At 37.7% G+C, this 24,714-nt stretch overlaps 1 protein-coding gene across 2 annotated transcripts in view; it reads left to right on the plus strand.

Moving 5' to 3' along the window:
- The first annotated feature begins 220 nt into the window (after positions 1-220).
- TIE1 (tyrosine kinase with immunoglobulin like and EGF like domains 1) overlaps positions 221-24,714 on the plus strand; it is a 34,424-nt gene continuing 9,930 nt past the window's right edge. Inside the window, exons 1-14 of one of the 2 annotated variants that reach the window (XM_039323327.1) lie at positions 221-421; positions 645-733; positions 4,132-4,410; positions 9,026-9,136; positions 9,753-9,908; positions 10,777-10,908; positions 12,618-12,758; positions 16,104-16,232; positions 18,414-18,559; positions 19,020-19,164; positions 19,586-19,741; positions 21,215-21,352; positions 22,542-22,832; positions 24,333-24,623. In XM_039323327.1, the coding sequence (XP_039179261.1) occupies positions 369-421; positions 645-733; positions 4,132-4,410; positions 9,026-9,136; positions 9,753-9,908; positions 10,777-10,908; positions 12,618-12,758; positions 16,104-16,232; positions 18,414-18,559; positions 19,020-19,164; positions 19,586-19,741; positions 21,215-21,352; positions 22,542-22,832; positions 24,333-24,623 (2,257 nt within the window). In that variant the 5' untranslated portion in view covers positions 221-368. The remainder of the gene's footprint in view (positions 422-644; positions 734-4,131; positions 4,411-9,025; positions 9,137-9,752; positions 9,909-10,776; positions 10,909-12,617; positions 12,759-16,103; positions 16,233-18,413; positions 18,560-19,019; positions 19,165-19,585; positions 19,742-21,214; positions 21,353-22,541; positions 22,833-24,332; positions 24,624-24,714) is intronic. The other variant, XM_039323328.1, reaches the window with a different exon arrangement.

The following is a 24,714-nucleotide window of genomic DNA, read 5'->3' on the forward strand; positions in this document are numbered from 1 at the left end:
GGATCCCGAGATAGACATGGAACAATGGGTGGAGAGCAGGAAATGCTGTATGAGAAACAGGATTTCATGTCAGTGCTGAGCTGTCTGTAAGGGTCTCTAGGCATTCCTCCATCCTGCCTGAACCCCAGCCAATTTTTTTTTTCCTGAGACAGCCCCAGCAGCTCATGTTGTACTCAGTCCATTTCCACTTTTAATCCATTTCCTGTCCTGCCCAGTTTTCTTTTGTGGCCATGCTGAGACTCTCCAGTTAGGCTTCCGAGTCAGCGTGGAAGAAGCAACAGGATTATATTCGCTCTGCAGCTACATGTGGAATGAACAGCAAGCTAATATGGATGGATAGGCTTTTGGGTGCCAATGTGAACTCTTGAATGAATGAAGTTCCTGGAACAAAGAAAAAAATCCAACTTCTGTGGTTCCCTAGGTGGAGTTTTTCCTAAGATACTCTGCATGATAATACTTTCTGCTGAGTTCCTTCAAACTGAAGAACTATACACTGATTCTGCTTGATCTAGAGACAATTTCCTTGTAACTGATTTACCTCTAGTAAAGGATGGAGGATTTAAGAACAACAAGCTTAAAAGATACATATGGCGAGTGAGAAATAACAGAAATAACTCTTAATACCTCTTCTTCTTCTGATATAGTGATGTTTCAATTCTCCTGACATTGAGCCCTTTCCTGAAAATGAGATTGGATACAATTGGTCTTCTCAGCTTCTTCTTGCACCTAACAGGTAAAATCTGTTTTAATTATTTCTATGATGGTTCACCAGCACCACCACCAGAGTCGTTAGTTTGAGATGGGCAGCTATTCAAATGAAATGAATAAACAAGCCATTTTCCTTACCTAATCTTACCTAACTATACCTTACCTATCATCCACATTTCTACACCAATATTCAACCAAAGAACCACAGTCAACTGAATAGCTCACAAGCTGGGGTTAAAAAAAAATCATGAAATAAAAAAAGGAATAAAATGTAATGCAAAAATTATAACAAATCAGTTCAGACTAAAGCCCATGTTATAACATGCAAGCAGTATAGGAGTCTAAAAATATTGTTTCAAAACCAAATAAGAAAAAAAATCTGAATAATAGAAAAGTATTTGGAATGGCGTCCCAAAGGCCAAACCACGGACACTATAAGACATTAATCTATTCCAGTGGAGAAAAAAATATCATCACTGGAGTTCATATTGAAAGTAGTACCCAACAACTTTACTTTGGTATTAGAATGAAAGAGAAGGCAACCAAAATTATTCTAAAACTAGTGGAGAAAATAAAGAATTTAACCTCCACCACTCCTTGAAGCCAGAGGACAGAGAACAGAACTTTCTGATTCTTCTTTGAAGAATAGTATTTCTAGGTAGAACTATTCATGTGTGCATTTTATTCTTTTTAATTCATAGTTAGATAGATCAATAGCATCTGCCAATCTACTCTGAAAGCTGGGGAGTTACAGTGAAAATAATCAACAGTGGTAGACAATCTAGGAGACGCATGTTAGCTTATGGCAGCAAAAAATCAGAAGGCATCTGGAAGGACGTTTTTGGATTAACAGATTTTTGTTAAAAGGCATGTGGCTCACTTCCATTACTTGCAAAGGTTTATGCCCCTTAATAAAATGTGTTACTTGGAAAAGAAAATAACAGATGGGTAATTTTGAAAGATGCAGTGAAACAGATAAATCACTCTTTTGTTGTGTTGCTTTTATTTTTTATCTAGATGTTGCGGGTACTATTAAAGGCAGAATAAGCACTTTGGAAGATACTCAGTCTTATTTAGCCAGCCCAGAGATATTCTATTTTTTTTGAGCCACATATACAGTCTTTGAGTACCTTGGTACTCAAAATACAAAATTCCACAACAAGGTTGTGACCCATATTAAGAAGTGAACAGACCAAAAACTAAATCTGTCTAGATTTTTATTGAAATTTTAATACCAAATATAACTGATATAATCAGTTTCTATGTATTTTATGAAAGATGCCTTCTATCACATTTAGTTTTAAAACATAGTGGCAATTTTTAGGGGTAGTTCTGGGGCTCACTCAAAACCTTAGGCCTCAAGATGGATTATTTTATCGTGAGGACTCATCAGGAAACTAGTAGCTGGATTTGGGATTTAAACATTTTAACAGATTTTTCTTACCAATTTCTTACTAATAAGAAAAATAGAAGCTTGAAGAATTGAAGAGAGAAGAGAGAGAGAAGGAGGGGGGGAGAGAGAGAGAGTTTAAACCATGTTCCCAATTCACATCATGTGTTGTTGGCAATGTTGTATGAACAAAAAATATAAAGGGGGCATAACTTATTTTCTTTATTACAAAGCAGTTTAACTGACCAGCATGGGAGAAAATGAACTTCAGCATTCCCATCTGCAGAACATCAGACAAAAGTTAACATTTTTATGAGAAATTACATCAGAATGTCATAGAACACTTAATTGAAAATAAACCTTCAGGAGAAGTCTTTCCAAAAGGGGAATCATTTCACATGCAGAGATGGTTATCCAAAATTTTTACATGTCTAGCAATAAAACTTGAAATAATTTTCTAGATTTCTATGTTCAAAATATTACACAGTTGATATGTAGATGAATTTCACACATGCTAATTACAAGCATGTATTTTGATGTATGTAATTTTGTGAAAGACTGACTTTAAGGAATTTTGTCACATTCGTAAAGGATCAAAAGTTATTAACTTTGACTGTCAGATCTTCTATTCTCAGTTTGCTTTCCAAGTCACAACAAATACAGGAATAAATTAATACATTAGTGATCTAAGCTACAATGTGATCTGGATGTAAATAAATAGTGAATTAGATTCCTCTGTGCTAGGAAAATACTTATCCAACACACTTTTATTTTTCAAATCCTTTGGTAACCAAAATAAAATGTACAAGGATACAGAATATCATTGTCCATATTCAATAATTAAAAATTCATTCAACAATTATTGTAATTAATGTATATAAAGTATATAATATAACTATTATTAAAATGTATAAGCCATCCAACTCCCAGCAATCCAAGACACTATACAATTTTTTAAACCATTTAGAAACAAAGAAACAACACAAAACCAACACAACCAAAGGAACAAAGATTGCAAAGAAGTAACAGAACTCTTGAAATTAATTTTGTCATGAGAGTGCTGCCCACTATAGGGATTTAAAAACTGAGCTGGGAGCAGGACCCCAAATAGTGATCACAATAATATATTATGAAAAGGAGCTGTATCTCACAGAAATGCATATGAATAAGTCTTCAGGATGCATAGAGAGTTTTACAAACATTGTCATGACTCCCCAGTATAATTTCATAATTAAGGCTGAGGATTTTTTTTATACTTTCCAAGTATAACAAAAGTTGGGCAGAAAATATGTAAGTAGGGTCATAAATCTGTTCATCAACATAATAATTCTCCAAAAACACAATGGGACCAAAGTTAGTTTGGAGGAAGCAGTCAGAAAAAGAAAGATCAAATATGAAAATAAACCAGATAAAAGCAGGGACTATGGAGAAAAAAAAATCCAGAAAGATTCCCTGGAATAGTGCAGAAAAGGTGACCGAGAATGGATGCCAAGAAAAATGAAATCAGAATATAATCAATTACGGAGTCCTTGGTGTTCCCTGAGCTTGCAGACATTTCATTATCTGACTAGGTAACATCATCAGTACTAGTGAGTGTGAGGCTTACTCCCTGTTTATAACAAGAAATAGCATTTGCATGATAATGAGAGTAATAACACTGAATTATTCTATTGGTCTGTTTATTATTTATTAGTTTTATAAACCTAAGTGGCTATGATGAGTATTGAAAAGCCTCATCCACTTCGAAAAACCAGAGGACTAATTAATATCAGCTTCTGTTAGTGCTATTTGTTTAGTATTTTTCTTTATTCTTGTTTGCTTACGCTGTATGAGTTCCATGAGTTCTAATTCTTTCTCTGAGTCTGAGGCTTTCCTTCTCTGACTTTCCCTTTTCTAGGAGAGAGAGAGGCAAGAATCATACTATCTTACATAATCAAGGCAAGATTTACAGTAACATTGAATTATTTGAATCATGCTTATAATTATCTGCTGTCCATGTCGATAAGATGGCTGCTTTGGTTCTTTTGATGCAGGCGCAATTCTGGATATCACTCTGGTGGCCAATGTTCTGAGTCCTTCACACAACAACTTCTACCTGTCCTGTGTGACAGGCGAGCGGAACATCAGCCTCCAGATTGACAGAGACAATGCCATGATCAAGACCACATCCAAGTTCCAGATATACAAGAACAGCAGCAAGGAAGTGCATATGCGAGGTTTTTCTCGAGCAGGCCTGGTGGGCATCACATATTGCCTGGGGAAGACACAGTCAGAGCAAACTAGAGTTGTTTATGTACACAACGATATTAACGGTAAGTGTGATAGAGCGATACATGTAACACAGTGGTTCTCAATGTTTGTGTGACGGCGACCCCCGTCACACAAACGTCCTGCGCATGCGTGGCGGCGCGCACATGGGGGGGCCGCGCATGTGCGGCGCGCATGGGGGTGGGGGCCGCACATGTGTGGCGTGCGTGGGGGCGGGTCACGCATGCACGACGCACGTGCGTGGCAGCGCCCCCATGCGCGGCGCGCATGCGCGATGGCGCCCCCTGGGGGGAGAAAATGGCAGATTGCCTTCTTTGGCGACCCCCGAAAAATGGTCGATCGACCCCAAATGGGGTCGCGATCCATAGGTTGAGAACCGCTGATGTAACACATACTGATATGTGATTATCTAAAGACCAAAATCTACACTTGAGTAATAATGAGAATATTACTCAAATATCTAGTTAATATTTCTCAACATTTACTTCTTATCTGATATGATGTAATGCTCTCTGTCATGATGTGAACCTTTTTACACACTATATTGTTGCTCTTCTATTGTTTGTGTGGAATTTTAGCATAGCATAAGTATGCTATGTCTGATGGGAAGGGCAAGGCAAAGAGCTTACTTTATAACATCTGTAACAGAGGAAAACCTATATGGCTTATATTTTAATTCCTACAAACCTGTCTCCACTCACCTCAGCTACCCCTACTATGTCAGATACACTTCTGTTCACACACACACACACACACACACACACACACACACACACACACACAAAATCCTTGCAGATAAATTGAGATGGAAATAGGCCAGCAAGTCCAATCTCTAAATTTGTTTGGAAGTTCAAATTACATGATCCACAGCCATCTCCACTTGACCATATTCAGTGAAGAGAAACTGACCACATTTTTGGATAATACTTCCAATTCTGTCAGACTGCTATTCCTTTCCACATTTTTTTTTAAATCAATCAAAATTTGACTTCATCCAACTGAAATCCATTATCCTATTTGTTACATTCTGGGCTAATGGAGAACATAGTGTGACATAGTTCTCTGTGACTTCCTTTCATCATGTCCCTCTGAGTCTTTCCTTTTTAAGAGTCAACATTTCCAGTTTGTTCAATTTCTTTTTATAACCCTTATATTACTGGATTTGTGCTCATCCTCATTTCTCTTCTCTGAACCTATTCCACTTTCTCTAAATTTATCTCTGACAGCAATATCTTGAATTGGACCCAATACATAAAGTGGAAGCTGCAGAGCATAAAGTACTTTGGAATCATTGCTTTCTGCAATCTAAATACTATACTTTTATCACTGCAGTATGACATTATATATATGTATATGTATGTACATATGTATGTATTGCAGACATATCATATTCAAATATCCCTTTTACCTTTTACCCTAACTGATCTGCTTGCCATTTGTTTCTGTGAAATGTCTCGGTGTTATTTGCCATTTGTTTCTGTGAAATGTCTCAGTGTTATTTCTTTAACCTATCAAGATCATTTGGAATTTTGTCTCTGTCTTTTAAGATATTAGCTTTCCACCAAAATTGTATCATCTTCAAATTTGATAATAAACATTCTTTCCACCTATTCATCCAGTTCATCAAGACAATTTTTACATAAAGAGAGGCATAGGTCTCCCATCCAGACTGAAAAACACAAAAGTAGCTTACCGAACAAGAGATTCATCCATCTTGTCAGTCAATAAGAAACTAATAACCGATAGCATTGATGCTCTGAGCCAATGTGGTGTAGTGGTGGAGGTTTTAAACTGGTACTGGGTTATAGTTAAAGGGCAGCTGAGAGAAACACTATATATGCCATCTTGAGGTCTTAAATAAAAGTTGGGATATAAATGTAACAACAGTATGAATTTTGTGTGTGTGTGTGTGTGTGTGTACTTCTGTATTTCACAGATTTTAAAACCCAACTTTTTTAACAATAAAGAAATCTCTGTTAGCCTCTAGATCAGGGGTGTGAAACTGCCAGCCCTTGGGCCAGTTGCATCATACAGAGGCCTCACCCACCCCAGCTCTAGTAATCAAAAAAAGTCACAATACGTCGCGACACATCACGTGACATGGCGAGTTTGACACCCTTGCTCTAGATGGTGTAATGTTATCTCTCAGAGGTTTACTAAGCTCTCTTCCTTTCTGTCTTCAGGCTTTAATGTTCTCAAAAATCTTTTATAATTAGTTGTTTTATTTCTACTAAACTTTTTATAAGCTTCTCTGAAGCATAAATTGTACAAATAAGAGGCTAACTCAAATAATTTCGCTCTGTTACACTGTGAGTCAAAATCAGAACATCCCTATGATTGAATGATTATAATTCTTCATTTCTTATTTCAAATCCACTCAATCTTAAATTGCACCTTTATGTTTTCCTTCAATGCCTGTTTGATCTCTTTCTTCCCATAATGACATATGAAATGTCAAATCTAATAAAAGTGTTGCAGATGTCACTGTAGCAATGCAAAAGCAAATATTCACAGAACCACAGCAAACAGACACAACTTAAAAAGGATATAATTAAGAAAAGAATTAAAATAGGCACAACATTAGACATAAAAAGTAAACCAAAAACTGTGCAAACAAAAATGAATGTTATGGTCAAACCCAAATGTCTTTTACTATTGTGCAAGCAATATAAACTAAAATATAAATCAATAGTGAAAACACTTATTTGTTCTGAGTGGATACTGCAATCTCATAAAATTTGTAGAAACTGACAGTAAAATCAATGACAAATTCAATATTTCATTGGATGTGGTTAAATTTTGTACAGACCAATAACTTTGATTGATTTAATATTTCTTGAGAAATCAACAAAATATCATATATGAAGGACTTGAAGCCTTACAGCAATCTCACTTTTAGCCATTTCTGATCCTTTTTTTCCTCAGGATTGGTTAAACATTTCAGTTTCAGATTCACAGGACTAGTAAATGATTTTCCTTTATAACTCACTTAATAACAATGATAAACCTATCTAACGAGATTGAAACCAGAAGAGCCTTAGTACTCATCTTTTCATAGATATCCACAATGTGTATTTGTGTTTGTGTGTGTCTGTTTGTGTAGATCTGCATCATGATGTTATCCTGTGAATGATGCAAGGCTGATAAATTCATTAGAATTTGTGATGCAAATTATATATCCATCTCATTTGTATTATGTCCTCTTGGCATAGGTGTTACCATTTTGATTCCATTGTGGCTTGTCATGGATGCCTATGATTCTTATCTTCCTTCCACATTGACACAAACATGTTGGTAAACCCTTTTTATATACCACATCCTCATGATAGTTCCTTCATCTCATTCCTAGCCTACATTGACACAACTTTAGCTATCACTTTTAGTTTTCCAGTTTTAAAGTAACATTTTCCCCTTTTTTTCAACCCAGTTTTTGCTGTGGATCAACTCACCAACCATGTAGCTGTTGACATTGGCAGGGGCTACAATCTATTCAGCTGTAGCTAACTATTTTAGGCAGCAGCAAGAATGACTCTTCCCAAAGAAAAATTAGTTTCCCTACGCTTTACAGAGGGTTAAACTAGATGAAACTTTTAGTTCTTTCCAACTCCATACTTTGCTATGATTCCACAATCTGGAGACTGTCTTCCATGGCATGCAGAAGAATTTGGACATTTGGTTTCTGTAAAAGCACTTGCCCAACTGGTGCTTTTGGAAAAGTCTGTAAAGTTTTCCATGGGCCCAATATAGATGCAGGCTTAGTACTCGTGAAAAGGATGAGTTCTGTGTTGTACAAAATATTGACTTAAACAAGGAAATACAGCCAGGTTCTTACAGATGTCTATTGCTGATGCTATTATCAGTGAGGGCATTACAGATTTTCTGTTTTTGCTCTCATTACTGAGAGTGGGATTGTCACCATTTTGCTTGTTCATATATTGAATTGCCTATCTATGGGCTACTTCCAAATACTGCTAGCCATGGCCACTCATACAGCAAGAACTACTTCAAAAACCTTTGAAACATATTTCAAAAATAGCAGGTTCAAAGGTCTGTAAATCCAGATACCACAATGGAACTAGTCCCCAAAGGAATAAGTTCATTCTGCATTCTGTGAGGAGTTTCCAAACAATAGGATGCAGTAACATATGTTTCTTCATAGCAGAAGCACAGTCAGCAAAGAAGCAAAGTAATTTTGCTTTACAATATCTTGCTGTTGATTTGATGGTTGCATCATGAAAAGGATTAGGCTTAGATACATTAAAATGGTAATGTGGTTGGGCTGATTTTTTCTGGATCATCTTTGCCTGTGCTCCTCACCCAACTTCTTGCTTTAGCCTGCAGCTTCCCCAAAGGAAGACATTACCAATAGGAAAAAAAAGTCCCCCAGAATGAGTATTGTACCTTCGTCCCATACAGTGAAATATACATTTTCTGTATGTTCCCCTCTTCCTGGCAACGTATTTAGTCATTTATATGTTCCATTAAACAGTATGTGCTCTGATAAGTGGTAGAAAACCCAGATATACTATAAGTGCCCTGACAGTTATCTGAGGTCTTCTTTCAGATATCAAGACCATGTATCTCTAATGAACAAGGAAGAGAAAATATTTCAAGGTATAATTCTGTAACCCAATTCCTTTTTTCTGTTCAACATTTCAGCCAACCTGGTCCCAGAGAAAGTGACCCACGCAATCAGTGTTTCCCAATCAGCCATACTTGTTGCCAGGATAAAGAACGGGAAGAAAACAGATATCTGGTGGAAAAGGAATGGCAAGTACTCCCATCATCTAACTGCATGTCTGTCATAAGATCTGCCCTTTTCCCAAGACATCCAACTTTTTCTTGGAAAAAAAAAACTCTTAAAGCTTGACTTTCTCTGTTGATACAGAAAAAACTAGGTATCCACTATAGGAGTGATTCTTAAGCATTTTATATTCTTAATAATGATTCAAGACCCAACGAGTTTTGGTTTGTGGAGGTTATATCTAGTGATATTTACTGTTTTAGAAATTGAAACTGATAAATATTAAAATGTTTATTTCACTTCATGGAGCCCCTGAAAGGGTTTCAAGGAAAAAAAAACCCCAGGAATTCCCAGACCACACTTTATAAAAACCGCTATGCTGTAGAAATATTGATCCATTATGAATGCTCATCCACACGTGGATCTATTTATTGGTTTCAAAATGGGAGCCTTGGACTTGTTTAGTTCCTCTACTATTCTACCTGCTTTCCTAATAGCAAACATCCAACTGCATGACCCCGTCACACCTCAGCATGCAAATCACATTCCAAAAGATGAATCTCTATTTCAGTAATATTTGTTTGTTCACCTGCTTTGGCTTTTTCTATTTTACTTAACTTGTTTTTTATTTTTTTTGTACAGGGACTTACTATGACACGATGCACCAAGGTGAGCTAAAGGAGAATAAGTCCATTCTGGTCCTGTCGTCTGTTACCATGGCTGATGGTGGGATTTACAGTGCCACCTTTATAGAGGACAGCCCTTTGTCAAGTGCCTTCTTCAGACTGATTGTGCGAGGTGAGACTGTGCATGCCTATTGCAACCATTTAATGCTCCCTGACATATTATTGTGGCTGCCTCTTTTTAAAGAGAAGAATGCCTCTTCTTAAAACTGCATCTCTCAACCTACTGCTCAAGAAATACTTTGAACTATACAAGTCAATCTCTCTTTCAATCAAGAATGTTGACAGCATAGTACTAAACATCAGAAGTGTTCCAGACTAAGAAAAAATATTCTCAGATGGGTATCCCTAAAAAGAGCAATGCTTTTCTCTTTTTACTAATTGTTCAGAAAGAACAATTTAATGGTTTGATTATCTTCACTTGCAGAAATGCCCTTTTCTATGCAACAGGTCACATGATCAAAATTCGAGTGCTTGGCAACTGGTTCATATTTATGATGGTTGCGATGTCCTGGGGTCATGTGATCCCTTCTGACAAGCAAAGTCAATGGGGAAGCCAGATTTACTTTACAACCATGTTATTAACTGAACAACTGCAGTGATTCACTTAAAAACTATGACAAGGAAGATCATAAAATGGAGCAAAATTCACTTAACAACTGTCTTGCTTAATTTGGGCTCAATTCTGGGCGTAAGATGAGGAGTACCTGTATTTTATTGGAGTGCACCTACCATTCCCAAATAGCATGGTCAGTGAAGGACATTCATTTAAAAAACACTGATGTAAAGAAAATTGAATAAAAATGATTGTTATGCTGATCTGAAGGCCTGTTTTTAACACACAAGTCATTTCCTGAAATTGTTGCCAGAGACAGCACACAGTGTATGAAATTATACTTGAACGTTGTGAGTGATTCTGCTGTAGCTTTTCCTCTCTGGTGTTGTCTGGAAACTTCATATCATTATTCTTCCTGTCTCTCCAGGTTGTGCAGCCAAGAAATGGGGCTCATTTTGTGACAAAGAATGTCCTGATTGTCTGAATGGGGGCATCTGCCATCACACTGTGGGAGAATGTATCTGTCCTCCAGGATTCATGGGTACCCGCTGTGAAAAAGGTTAGAAGCAACTTGTCATTGTTCTAGTGGAAATGGATCTTCCTGAGCCATGAACTGAACTTGAAAATCAGGAACTTCTTTACTGTACTATAGTAGTTTTCATGGGCTGCAAGGAATATGTCTGGTGATTAAATACAATAGTGGGGACCAGGATTGGAAGTTTTGTGTCTGTCCCCCCCCTTTTTTTTTCCAGGCTTTAGAAGGTATGAAACCCAAAAATATATGTACCTAAATTAATGCATCTGCTTTTAAGTTTTAAATTACCCCAAATGACTACAATTTGCCATTAGCTTTGTGTCCTGCCCTGTGGTATACAAAAAAAGGAATAGGATCCTACATACAGCATCCTTGATAAAATGTGACTCAGTGAAACCAATCTGCAAATACATCAGGATAAACACTCCTTTTTGCATCAACAGCACATAATCACCAATGGCCCAGTCAAAGGAAGTGGCCATCTTTGAAGGATCTTCACTGGAAAATTGATGAGGGGCCAAAAATTGAGTGACTTCCTGTCTTTTTTTGGGTGTGGGGGGGACATATTTGCAGACTGTAGAAAATCTGAATCAGTGATATCATAGACAGAATACCCTGATCTTCTCTGTTCTTATTCTCTTCTGGGCTGACTGCAGTTGGGGAAAAATGAGGGAGGGAATAAAATGAATCGCAAGAGAAGGATATATAGATGCATGTGTATGGATGTCTGCCTGCCTATGTGTGTACATGGATGTATATGTGTATACACATACACACACACACACACACGATCAACATCATTATAGCCATTGTCTATCCACTGCAGGATAAAGGCCTCTTCTGCATGTTTCCAATCAATATGGTCCTGAGCTTTCTTTTGCCAATTGGGCCCGCATTACTTGCTGAACATACACACATATATATATACATACATACATACATACATACATACATACATATATACATACGATACATATACAGAGAGAGTACATAATGTGTATGTATGTATGTGAGTGTGTAATGTATATCACTGTATGTATATGCACTATGGAAGGAAGGAAGGAAGGAAGGAAGGAAGGAAGGAAGGAAGGAAGGAAGGAAGGAAGGGAGGGAGGGAGGGAGCTTTCAATGCTTTCTGCAGCTTCCCACAAGGATGGGAAAGCTTCCCACAACTCGATTTGAAAGCCAGCAGGAAGTTGGAAGTCACTCCTGCTCCCACTGCTTTTTTGCCCACCTGTGGTCATTCTGTTTCTCTGTTTAGGAAAGAAATATCTCTGAAATGATGACCCAACAGGGCATGGGTTCTCTAGTAATTTTTTTTTAAAAAAATCCCAGAAGAAGGCAATGGCAAACCATTTCTGTAACTTTGCCAAGGAAACTGAAGTGATGCAAATGTTGGAAGTTATTCATCTTTAGGTTTTTCTTTTTGTCATTTACAAAGTGAAGAAGAGAAAAGCTGAGGGCCAAATAGTCCCATTACTGTAATCTAATTGTGGAATGCCAGTTCCATGCCCACGCTCTGGCATCCTACAGGGATTTCTACATTTGCCCTTTTCAATTATTAGTTATGGGTAGAAAACCGTGCAGTTTATAGTTTCCCTGAAACTCTGCAGAGAGATTAGTGAGTGTCCTGTGAGCAAAGGTATAGTTGTGACATATGGGAACAGGAGTATACTAATAATCATTGTTGAAGTGAAAGATGTTCTCTGACAGGAATCTTCTTGCTTTTGCAGCATGTAGGGAAGGTCAGTTTGGGCGAAACTGCCAAGAGAGGTGCCCTAGTGAGCAGGGCTGCAGAGGCTTATCCTTCTGTCTGCCTGACCCATATGGCTGTTCCTGTGCTGCTGGGTGGAGTGGAGTACAATGTAACTCAGGTATGTCTACTTGCAATTGATTTATTGCAGCCTGGTGATACTGCCACACTCAGGTAATAAACATGATCAAATGGATGGAATGAGGAAGGAAAGTAAAGAATTGACTTACTTTTCAAAAGGCAACAGGGAATTACAAAAAGTCCACAATAAATCAGTAAAACCATTGCTGTATTAATTTCTTTTGTTGTATTATTCTCAACAGGGGTTGACCCTTTTTTATCCAGGAGATTTCCCCAAAATATCAAAGATATTACACTTACACTTTTCAGCTTTGCTGAACTACTAAATAGCATCAGGACTAATGTTTATTATATTTTAGAATCTCACTTAATAAAGAACCCATTATTTGAAATGCTTTGAGAATACTATGTAGAAAACTTACAGAAAGCTAATATTTTACCACTTACAGGTAAATGTTCAGATACTAGAATTTGATTTTCTCAGTAAGTTAAAGTAAAACAATATATTATTTTATATTCAGGTAAAACAGGTCATTTTTATAATAAACTCATTCTAACTCAAGTGAATCAGGAGAAAACAAGAATTATATCTGACAAAACAAAAGATGGACCGCAAGGATTGTTGCTATTATGTTTAATGCATGTACACTTTTGATTTCATTGTCACTATCAACAGAACAATTACATGTTCCCTGGAAAATCTGGATATGGAAAATAAGTAAAAGAGTTCCTGCTTCATCCCAGACACAGGATGGTGCAGAAGCTTTATTCAGCTTTGGTTGCTTTCTCTGTTGGGGCTACATTTGGCTCATAGCCAGAAGAGAATGGCTTCCTCCTTTTGTTTCTTCAAAATAGTTTCTCTCCTGCTTGGCCCTGACATAGAGTCAGAAAAAAAGAAAGATGCTTGTAAGCAGGAAGTGAGTGGGAAAAAAAATGTTTTAAAAGTAACCCTATCCTGACTGCCCGCCTGTTTCTGATGCTACATTTTCTCGTTCCTTGGCAATGATCTCTCCTATACTGTTGTTTGTGTTCTGAGGGGAAATGTTCTAAGTCAGGGTTAAGCAACTTGATACAATCCTAGTGATTTGGACTACAACTTCGAGAAATCCATCTCCGCCATTAGGCCAGAGCTGATGGGAACTGAAATCCAAAATATTTGGAAAGCATTAAGTTGTCTGTCCCTGCTCACATTACCTCAACACCAAAAACTGCATGATATTTTGGATACTCTAGAGATTGTTTTGTTCTTCACTGACTGAAACACAAAATAACAGTGCAAAGCATTTTTTGGTCTGCTTGAAACCATTTTCAACCTGAATCGTCAAGTTCACACCTTGCCAATTATCAGAAAGTTGTACCGTTTACTGCTAAGAATATTATGACAACCTTCAATTTTGTGCCAAGTAAATACTTTTGCATTGGTAAATTCTAAGAGTTGAGTTGTACCAATTTGTGACTATATTTAGATAGTGACGGATATTGATCTTGACCAATCATAATTTCTTTCACTATCCTCCACAACCACATCAACTATTTTTGGTGAAGTAACAAGATCAGGGTAATGTTTAAACTTAGGATAAGGGTTATGGAAACTTACAGTAAGAGGTGAATTTATTATATATTTGTATCTACATTGAAGAAAATTCTTTTTTATATGTCTTTTTCTTATATTTTTACTTTTTCTGTTACATTTTTAATCTTTTTCTTGCTTTTCTTTTTTCTAATTTTTCTTTATTTGTTTCTATATTATATTAGTTTTGGAAATTCAATAAGGTTATTTTTTTTAAAAAAAATCAGGCTAATGAAAATATTGCCATGGTTTTGGATTTTATTTTTCAGACATTATGAGTTTGATAGCATATATGCCACCTTTAAAAAATAATCCCTCTTCTTCCTCCTGCATGAAAAGGAGACATTTTGTCTGTCTATACAGATCATCTTCAGTTAATCGTGGTGATTGGAACTGTAATTTCTGTTATTAAGCAACACAATCATAAAGCAGGATATCACATGATTGTGCCACTTAGTGCCACTAGTTCCAGCAGCTCTGGTGACCATGGTTATGCAAATCCTACACTGTTGTTAAGTGCAACATCACAGAGTTGTTGTTTGCAACCTCCTGCCAGCTTCCCCATTGACTTTGCTCAGCAAAAGCCAGCAGTGAAAATCAGAAATGGCAATCACTTGATTACAGGATGCTGACATTATAACTGCAAGTTGGTCACCAAGCACCCAGATCATAATCATGTTGTGAGAAATTTTATATCCAAATATATTTTATTCTTTATACTGTTTCTTCCCCTTAAAATATTAACAGTATCCACAATGGTCTGAGAATCAGTGTCTCCACTAGATAATTAACAGTCAAGCTAAACTAAGTTAATCAACTAAAATTAGCAAACTTCCTCAAATATGTTACCCAGGTCTAATCCACATATCAAAGGATAACATCTGCAAACACAGAGTTAATTAAATTAGGCCTCCCAGAGGAACTGCATGCTCACAAGAATAAACATACCTACACACAGAGAGAGACACATGCACACATGCCTCAAGTGTCATCCTAGAATCAGCACGTGGCTCCCACTATAAAAATTTGCTGCTGTACCTCATTTCCCTGCAGCTTGGCCATAAATACAAACTGTTTTGCTTTTAGGAATAAATATTTCTTCTTTCCTCACAACTGTCTGAATCTCATTTTTATTTATTCTTGCGCAGCCCCAGTTCGAGTTGGAACCCCAAATTATTCTTCTGAGAACATTATCACGGGGATGCTGAAATGGCCACAATTAGAAGCACAGTCATATGTACCATTCATTCAGCACCATCATATCTTAAATGATCTTAAACAGTCATTGAATGAGTGTCATTAAGCAAGGACTGTTTGTATCCAATCCATATTGCCCCCAGTCTTGGCAAGTTCTCCATATACAGTGAAAGGAATTGACAAGGATTTCCCTTGAACATTTCAGTTTCACAGAGAGTAAAGAGCAATAGTGAAGGAATTCTACATTGATAAAGTTGACACTTTCCTCTTGCCAGCAACATATACATATTGATAGGTTCCTGTAATAGTTTAAAATCAGAAAAAGACACTACTCACGGTGTTTGGCAACATGGAAAATTGTATGAAAAAATTCCTGGTAGGAAATTAAAGGTATTCTTTCAAAAAATATGTTTAGGAAGGAAGAAAGCCTATTGTAAATCCTTCTTTCTCATTACACTGCATAAGTTAAACAACTGGATAAACTACATGTAAAATATACTCATGCATTTGTTATCCAACAGAAGGAGAAAGATTAACTAAAATAATCTTTGACCAATAAGCTTGGTCTTTAAAATGGGTAGAATTGTTGAGGTCCTAATCCCTCTGTTCTTTCCACAGTTTGTTCCCTTGGCAAATATGGTCCTGACTGTACCCTGGAGTGTAACTGCCAGAATGGAGGCACCTGCAATCGATTCAGCGGCTGTATCTGTTCATCTGGTTGGCATGGACAGCATTGTGAAAAGTCAGGTAAAACAAGAGTGATAAGAACATGAATGAATCCCTGAGATCTTCCCAAAATAAGTAATGATTTAGGTTCCAGGGAAGAGGGAGGAGATGTTAAAAAAAAAAAAAGATGACAGCTACACACATAAGAAAGTTTGGGGTTTGATCAGGGCTACCATCTTGATCTTTGGGACAGGGCTCTCCAAACTTGGCAACTTTAAAACTTGTGGACTTCAACTCCCAGAATTCTCCAGCCAGCATGCCTAGCTGAGGAATTCTGGGAGTTGAAGTCTACAAGTCTTAAAGTTGCCAGCCCTGTTTTGTACCCTTTGCTGCAGATTCAACTGGTAGGTTCTTTTATAATTTATGGTGGAAGTCAGGTAGGATATTAGATTTTTAGTGCAAAAAACTAATTATATACAATTATATATAAATATATCAGATATTCACATACTAAAAAGAATGTTTTTTATTTGTTTTCCTATTTCTTATTTCACTTCAAACCCCTTTATATTTTTGATTTCTTATAGCTTTTAGCCTTGAAACTTTCTCCACTCTGACTGTAAATCTATTTCACCCATCCTGTTTTTACTCCTCACTGATTTACTGCTAAGACTGACTTGACTTGCTTTACAGCCTAGTTCCTAGATTTCTGTTACTTTTACTCTCTCTTCTCTCTCTTCTTCCTGCCCTGCTTCCTCTTTATTTCCCCAGAAAGACTTATTTTGCTTTTCTCAGGAAGCAAATGGGTGTGGGTCCAGTTTCTCTCAGTAGGTACAGCTGTCACTCACACTCTCCTGTTGAGAAGACTCCATTCCTCTATTTCAGACTTCACTCTTCTGCCAGTGAAATTTTCCTTTGAGTGAATAACAGAATAACAGAGTTGGAAGGGACCTTAGAGGTCTTCTAATCCAACCCCCTACTCGGGCAGGAAACCTGATAACATGAATATCTGGATCATTTTTGCCAGCCTTCTTCCAGCCCTCATGGATTCTACAGAGTGGCTTCTCCTTCTTTCTTTGACTGTTGTAAGTCTTGATGGACTGTTCTCTGACTTCTGATTTTCCTTTCCTTTCTTTTTCCTTTTTTCCCTTTTTCGTCTCTCCAGCCATCTCCTGCAGGGTCTATGACAATTTGCTGTGGCCAACTTGCCTCAGCCATCTTGCCATGGGACAACTTGTGGCAGGACAAGTATTATACTAATATCAAAAAATGGTGGAATACAATCATTAAAGAAAGGGTGGAAAGGGAGGAATAGAATGAAATGTGAATGACAAAAATTAAAATATTTTTTAATTTTTTAAAAAATAATTAAATTGAATTGTTAAATTGCCTTGTGGCAAGCTGTCACACAGCAAGTTGACTGCAGCAAGTTGTCCCACTCCGTCTCCAGCATGCCTTCTTTTATATTCTCACAACCAGCATTTCTAAATAACAGGTATCCTAAACCTGCCATTTAATACAGTACTTATCAGTTCTCTCTCCCCGCTTCTAGAAAGGCACATGCTTATGGACAGCAAAACATACATTCCTAGTAAGAAATACTAATGAATGGTTGTGGTCTTGGTGAGAGACATGTAGAGATATCCTCACACAAATACACAGAGGATACACTGTTTAATTAATATAAAGCATTTCCCTTTTGCATCAAATTTGCTTCTAAGTGATTTCATGAAACAATCTATGACGTTTTCTTGGTAACATTAGGGAAATAATTTTTCATTGTTCATACGTGCATTTTATCCATTGCCATAATCCCAGTGGATGCTAATTTGTTTTTATATATTTCAAAATAAGAGTAATAATTCATACATTATATAACCTGGAATTAAGGAGAAACTTCCTGACAGTGAGGACAATTAACCAATGGAATAGCTTGCCCCCAGAAATCGTGGGCGCTCCATCACTGGAGATTTTTAAGAAGAGGCTAGACAGTCACTTGTCTGAAATGGTATAGGTACTCCTGCTTGAGCAGGGGGCTGGACTAGAAGACCTCCAAGGTCCCTTCCAGTTCTATTCTATTCTATTCTATTCTATTCTATTCTATTCTATTCTATTCTATTCTATTCTATTCTATTAAGGTATATCTCCAATATATGTCATTAGATGTAAATGGAGAGAGTGGATAAACATCATAAGGTATGTTAAAAAGCTTTCTCAGTGCAATTGTAATGAGTTAACCTTATTATGATATTTTCTGCCAAGACCGTATACCCCAGATCATCAACTTGGCATCTCACTTGGAGTTTAACCTAGGCTCCCAGACCACAGTTACTTGTATAGCAACAGGCAATCCACCTCCTGTCCGTGATAACATTGAACTACGCAAGCCCGATGGAACAGTGATAATGGTAAGAATTTGCCCATTTATATGCTTTACTTTCTGTCTGATACTGTACAATCATGTGAAGTCTATCGCCTTCTCAATTTTGTCTGACTAACGTAAATTTTTCTCTGAGTACTGCAAACAGTGACCAAGGATGAGAAGATCCCCTGCCTCTGAATTCTGACCAGGTACTGGTGACCCCTCCTGTTCTTTGGCATGAACAGAACCACCCACTCCCCTTTTCTCTCCCACGGTCATAGCTGTGTCATGAATTGCAAAAATGGCTAATTCCAAATGAGTTCATGAAAACTAGACCAGATGACCAAGTTCTCAGAAGGCATCTAGTTTCTACTGTATTATTTTTTCTACGTAGGTATTTCAGGATGTCCCATGTCTGAATGGAGCTTCAACAATGTGGTTGTTTTCTCACAAATGTCTTTTAGCAGATTTTGGCAAGATATGATGGTGTTATTGTCTCTCCTTAGCCCACAAAAGCCATCATGGAAAAGGACATGACAACCTGTGAGTTTCAAGTGTCACAAGTAGTCTCTCCTGACTCTGGCCTCTGGGAATGCCGTGTCTCTACCACTGGGGGTCAGGACAGTGGCAAGTTCAAAGTTACTGTGAAAGGTGAGAAGGCAGGACAGGTAATGACACAGCACAGTTAGAGCTTCTGAGATACAGAAAGATAACTGAAATATTCCCAGAGTTTCTAAGTTTACTCCTATTCTGATTGTTCTCTATTTAAGAGGATATTCTATCTGTAGCTTTTTTCCACTAACACTTATCCAGGCAAAGGGTGGTTATTAAGGAAAGGTTACTATTTTATTGAAGTATTAGTTCCCAAACAAAGGAAAATATTATTGGATTTTTAATCCAGGTAAGGATTGTTAGAAGGATTGTGCCTAGTACAGTCCAGGGAACAGTGATTTGAGAAATTATTGATCCAGATTTTTTTTTGATCAAATGATTTCCCCATCAAAGCAGGAGATGCAATTTTACCCTTTTTGTACGCATTTGTAATGAATTCTCCAACCGTTCTCTCCTGTAGTGCCTCCAGTGCCATTATACCCTCCCAGACTTCTGGCCAAGAAGAGCCAACAGCTGGTGATATCCCCTGCAGGGCCTATTGTAGGTGATGGACCCCTCATCTCCGTCAAAGTTCTATATAAACCTCAGATTGGAAGTAGCTGGTCATCTATTGAAGGTAAGGAATTTGTTGTCTCTGGAATGAAGTGACTTTTTATGGCATATCCTCGATATGTTGGCTGAAACTGGACGTTTCAGATCCCTTCCAATCCTCCCTCTATTATTTATCTCTTTTTATTCCAATTAAAGAGATTTTCAATTCCCTAAAGTTGTTTATGTGGGTGAAGGTTCATTCTCTGAGCTTGTGAGCTGGTTTCCGAACGTTTCGTTACCAGGCAAGTAACATCTTCAGCAGAGTTTAGGGGATCAAACTCCTTTGAAGATGTTACCTAGCCTGATAACGGAACATTGGGAAACCAACCCATAAGCTCAGAGAATGAATCTTCGCCCTCATCCTACACCGAGCTACAGATATTTGCCACTATTGCAAAAATGTTTATGTTTATGTGGGGCATTTCTTCTGGCCTTGATTTCATAGATTGCTTTCAATGGAGAAAGGAATCTTCTGTAAAGAGTAGGATCTCAGTATCCTGTTTCACCTTGAGCTCAAACATGCAAATACAGGCAGTCCTCAACTTATGACCACAACTGAGCCCAAAATTTCTGTTGCTAAGTGAGACAGTGAAGTGAACTTTGCCCCATTTTATGGCCTTTCTTGTCACAGTTGTTAAGTGAATCACTGCAGCTGTTATGTTAGTAACATGGCTGTTAAGTGAATTTAGCTTCGCCATTAACTTTGCTTGCCAGAAGGTTGCAAAAGGTGATCACATGACCCCGGGACACTGCAACTGTGATAAATATGAACCAATTGCCAAGCATCCAAATTTGGGTCATGTGACCATGGGGATGCTGCAACAGTCATCAGTGTAAAAAACGGTTGTAAGTCACTTTCTTCAGTGCCGTGGTAACTTCAAATGGTCACTAACCGAATGGTTGTACGTTGAGGACTCCCTGTAGTCTCATGTCAATTCAAAGCAGCAAGTTGCTAAATATCAAAACATCCTTGGGTTTCCTTGGAACCAGCGCTGAAGAAAAACTATATGGAGAATATTATTGCTAATCTGTTTCTCCAGCAGCTTTTGGCATTAATTCTGAAGATGGTTCCTCAGCCATCGAAAGCATTTCTTAGAGTGGACTGGAAGAATCATAAAATAACTTTCTCGCTCTTTTTTTCCACTACAAGTATCTACTAAATATTCCTTTGGATCTAATCCTATATCTAATTTGGGTATACTTCTTCTTAGCCATCCAGACCAAAAACTAGTAGATTCCAGGTTCTAGATTCCTAGGCTAGGGTATCTGCCCAGACAGTCATGAAATTACAAGTTGTATTTAGCAATATAAACAAGAGCTCCATAATATATATTATTGCTTCAGAGAATCTAGAACTAATGATGTTTCTCTCTGCAATAGATTGTAACAGAAAATGGATTAAAGGGTTCTGCCTATTGAGTTTTCTGTAATAAAAAATAGATAAAACAGAACCCTTATATGAAACCCTTGAATTAATGGCTTCTATATTGATGAGCAGTTGATAACATCCAGAACATCACGCTCATGAACCTGCGACCTATCACAGCCTACATTGTTAAGGTCCAGCTAACACGTCCTGGAGAGGGAGGAGAAGGTGCCACAGGCCCAAGTACTATCATGGCAACAGATTGCAAAGGTAAGTGCTTAGTAATTATTTCTCAGATCTATAGTTTTAGGGTGGGGGAGAAGGAGAAAGATTATGATATTAAAGATTAAAGAGAAAGCAAAGAAGAAATATAAGACAAAGAGAAAAAGTCCATTTTTAACAATGGGTGTAGACTTTATTTTGCATTTTATGTTCTCTAAAATGTGTTCTTAGGAACAATCAGATTGTGAATAAAAAGGGATCTATTTGTTCTGGCTTGGAACCAATTTTTTTTCCTTAATGTCAATCCAAGCTCTTTGATTTTGCTTTAATCCTCCATTTTAATATATGTCTATAACATGCTAGCATTTTCAGTTTGGCAGTTTGGCACCTACTCCAGTTGGCTAATTTTGAAAAGCTTTACAGGATCAGGTACAACTGGTATTTGAGGGGTCTTTGGTACTCTCTGGACTTGATTGTTTTCTTGCAGGCATCTCATTACTCAAATTAGGTAATATCATCAATGAAACATCTGCAAGAAAATAACCAAGCCCAGAGAGCACCAAGGACCCCTCATTTCAACCTTGAACTGCAAATAGTCTCTATTGTTACAACTGGGAATTTAAAAAAAAAAATCTGGAAGAAGGCAATAGCAAACCAGTTCCACATTGCCCAGAAAATTGCAACTCAGAAAATGTAGCAAAAATGGAGCAATTTAGTAAGTCACTGTAATAAAGTCAGAAACTGGCTAATTGCTCCAATTCTACTGTCTTCTACATTTTAAGTTGTGGAACGAAAATCTGCTTGTATTTAGTTTTATCTGCAGGATATGATATTTTGAGTAAGAGGAGATGAGATGTCACTCTCAAAATTAGTGAAAGGGACAGGAAAAGAAGACATTTCCTTTACATGGCATTTTTGGTTTATACAAGGAGAACTGCTCACCTCTCTTCTCAGCTAGTATTACCTTCTCTGATTGCTGGAAAAGAAAATGCCTTGCAGCTGAGTGGTGCTATCTTTGACCATCTTTGGGGTAGGGATAGTGACTTCCTGAAGTTTGGTAAAGCAGCTAATATACTGTTGACATTGCAGAAAGTGTAATTGTGTGCTGCATTAAAAAACATTGAGAAGGGAATTCTACACAAAGTTCTAGATGGAGGAATTCAGAATTCCTTGCTTCTTTGTGCTATTGAGAAAGGAATCAGATTGATGGGTTTATATATTTCTCTGTTTCATATAGAGCCAACAGCCAAACCTGTAATTGAAGGTTCATTTTTTGAAGGGAGCAACAATCTACGTGTAAACTGGAATTTGCCCAAAAGTGACAATGTGGGTTCGGGATTTCTTGTCCGGCTCTATGATGCATCCAAAAAGCTTGTTCATCAAGAAAATGTTACTTCCATGATTGTGCAGTCAGCATATATTCCGAATCTCAAGTTCAAGGAAGACTATAGCTTAGAAGTAATGGTCTATCACTGTACCAGCTTGGGACCACCATCTGATCTCCACACATTCAAGATCAACAGTAAAGGTAAGAAATCTGTCGCTTGCAAAATGAACAGGATGGCTTTAGAGTGGGGTACTCAATATAATCCATACAATAAGTATTATATCACAGATCAGGGTTTTAAAATATGCCAGACTTTGACTAGTCTTGTGTTGTACGACAGGTGGCCTAAAAAAATCCAAATTCTTTCTCACTGATCTCTGTCAGTCTGTCTGCCTGTCTCTCCATCTCTCCATCTATTTATCATCCATCTCAATCAGCAGTGGGAAGGAATTTGGGGTTGTTGTTTTTTTAAGCCACCTGTCATACAACACAAGAGACCTCTTCTCGTCCAGTAATTTCTTTGAATTTCCTGTTTTGCTATGGGAAGCTGAGGGTATCATGAAGTAGCTACTCATTGTATTCCAGTATGATGACAAATCCCTTTGAGCCCCAGAGCCCCTGGCTCAGAAGGAGGTGAATTCTGTGTAGAATCTGCAGCAGTTCCACGATTGGATCATTGACCAAAAGTCAGCTAGCGTATATAATCTGTAATAGTCTGTAATAAGAACATGTAAAGATTGCATTTATTCTCTATACTTACATTTTATATCTTTTTAAACACTTTAAAATACTTTTCAAAAGCCTGATGTTCTGACAGCAACTCTAGCTCCTCAAACACTAGAAGAATGTTGCCTGGTTCCATGGCAATTTCAAGAATTGCTGAGAAAAGTCGCTACATTGCAAAGAGCCCAGAGCTTTCAGAAACACACCAGGCCTTTAAAAGTAAATGGATAGATGACATATCTCAGCCAGCTTAGACACTGTAGATAGCTTTTCTATTTATCTTTGGATCTGATCCGAAAATTATTCTGTGGATTTTTAGTAATGTTTAAAAATGGCAAAAAAATGTGCTGGATTGGAGACTCAACCACAAAAGTGAATTCTTAAACAAAACAGACTGTTCCTTATGCAGGTAGTCCTCGATTTATGACCACAATTGAGCCCGAAATTTCTGTTACTAAGCAAAGCAATTGTTAAGTGATTTTTGCCCTACTTTATTATCTTTTTGCCACAGTTGTTAAGCAAATCACTGCAGTTATGTGAATCATGTGGTCATTAAGTGAATCTGGCTTCCCCCATTGACTTTGCTTTTTGGAAGTCAGTTGGGAAGATTACAAATGGTGATTACATGACCCCAGGACAGTACAATTGGCACAAATAAAGGGGATGCTGTAAAGGTCATAAGTGTGAAAAACAGTCATAAGCACTTTTTTCAGTGCTGTTGTAACTCCGAACGCACTAAACGAATGTTGTATGTCGAGGACTATCTATATGCTAAGCCAGGGGTCTTCAAACTTGGCCCTTTTATGACTTGCATGCCTGGCTGAGGAATTCTGGGAGTTGAAGTCCACAAGTCATAAAAGGGCCAAGTTTGAAGACCCCTGTGCTAAGTTATTCTGATAGAAGGTCCCAAGTGCCTAGATGATTGTGGCACAGATCGATTGCAGAGCTAACAGCTGTGCCATTTGCCTCCTCTCTCAGGACCCTCATCACCACGCTCTCTCTTGGTGAACCCCCTCTCTGATAACTCCATCAGGCTATCCTGGCTAGCTCCTGAATACTCTAATGGGGGCATCAACAAATACATTGTAGAGGTGCAACAGCTGGGAGGCAGCAGTGATCCACACTGGATAGACACAGAGAATGGCAGGGATACCACAAAGATTATCACAGGGCTTAATGCCAGCACAATCTACCAGTTTCGGGTGCGAGCCAAGTCTTACGTACTGGGCGAGTGGAGCCAGCCTGCGAAAGCTGAAATCCTGGGTGATGGTGAGTGGGCCAAAAGCTTATTTGGTTAGATGGTGCAATGAAAAATTGGAAGGGGGAGGATATTGGCAGAGAAAGTTTCACATACATCTAG

This window comes from Crotalus tigris, unplaced genomic scaffold (genome assembly GCF_016545835.1).
Source record: "Crotalus tigris isolate CLP2741 ecotype Arizona unplaced genomic scaffold, ASM1654583v1 scf7180000024167.7108832, whole genome shotgun sequence".
Lineage (NCBI taxonomy): Eukaryota > Metazoa > Chordata > Lepidosauria > Squamata > Viperidae > Crotalus > Crotalus tigris.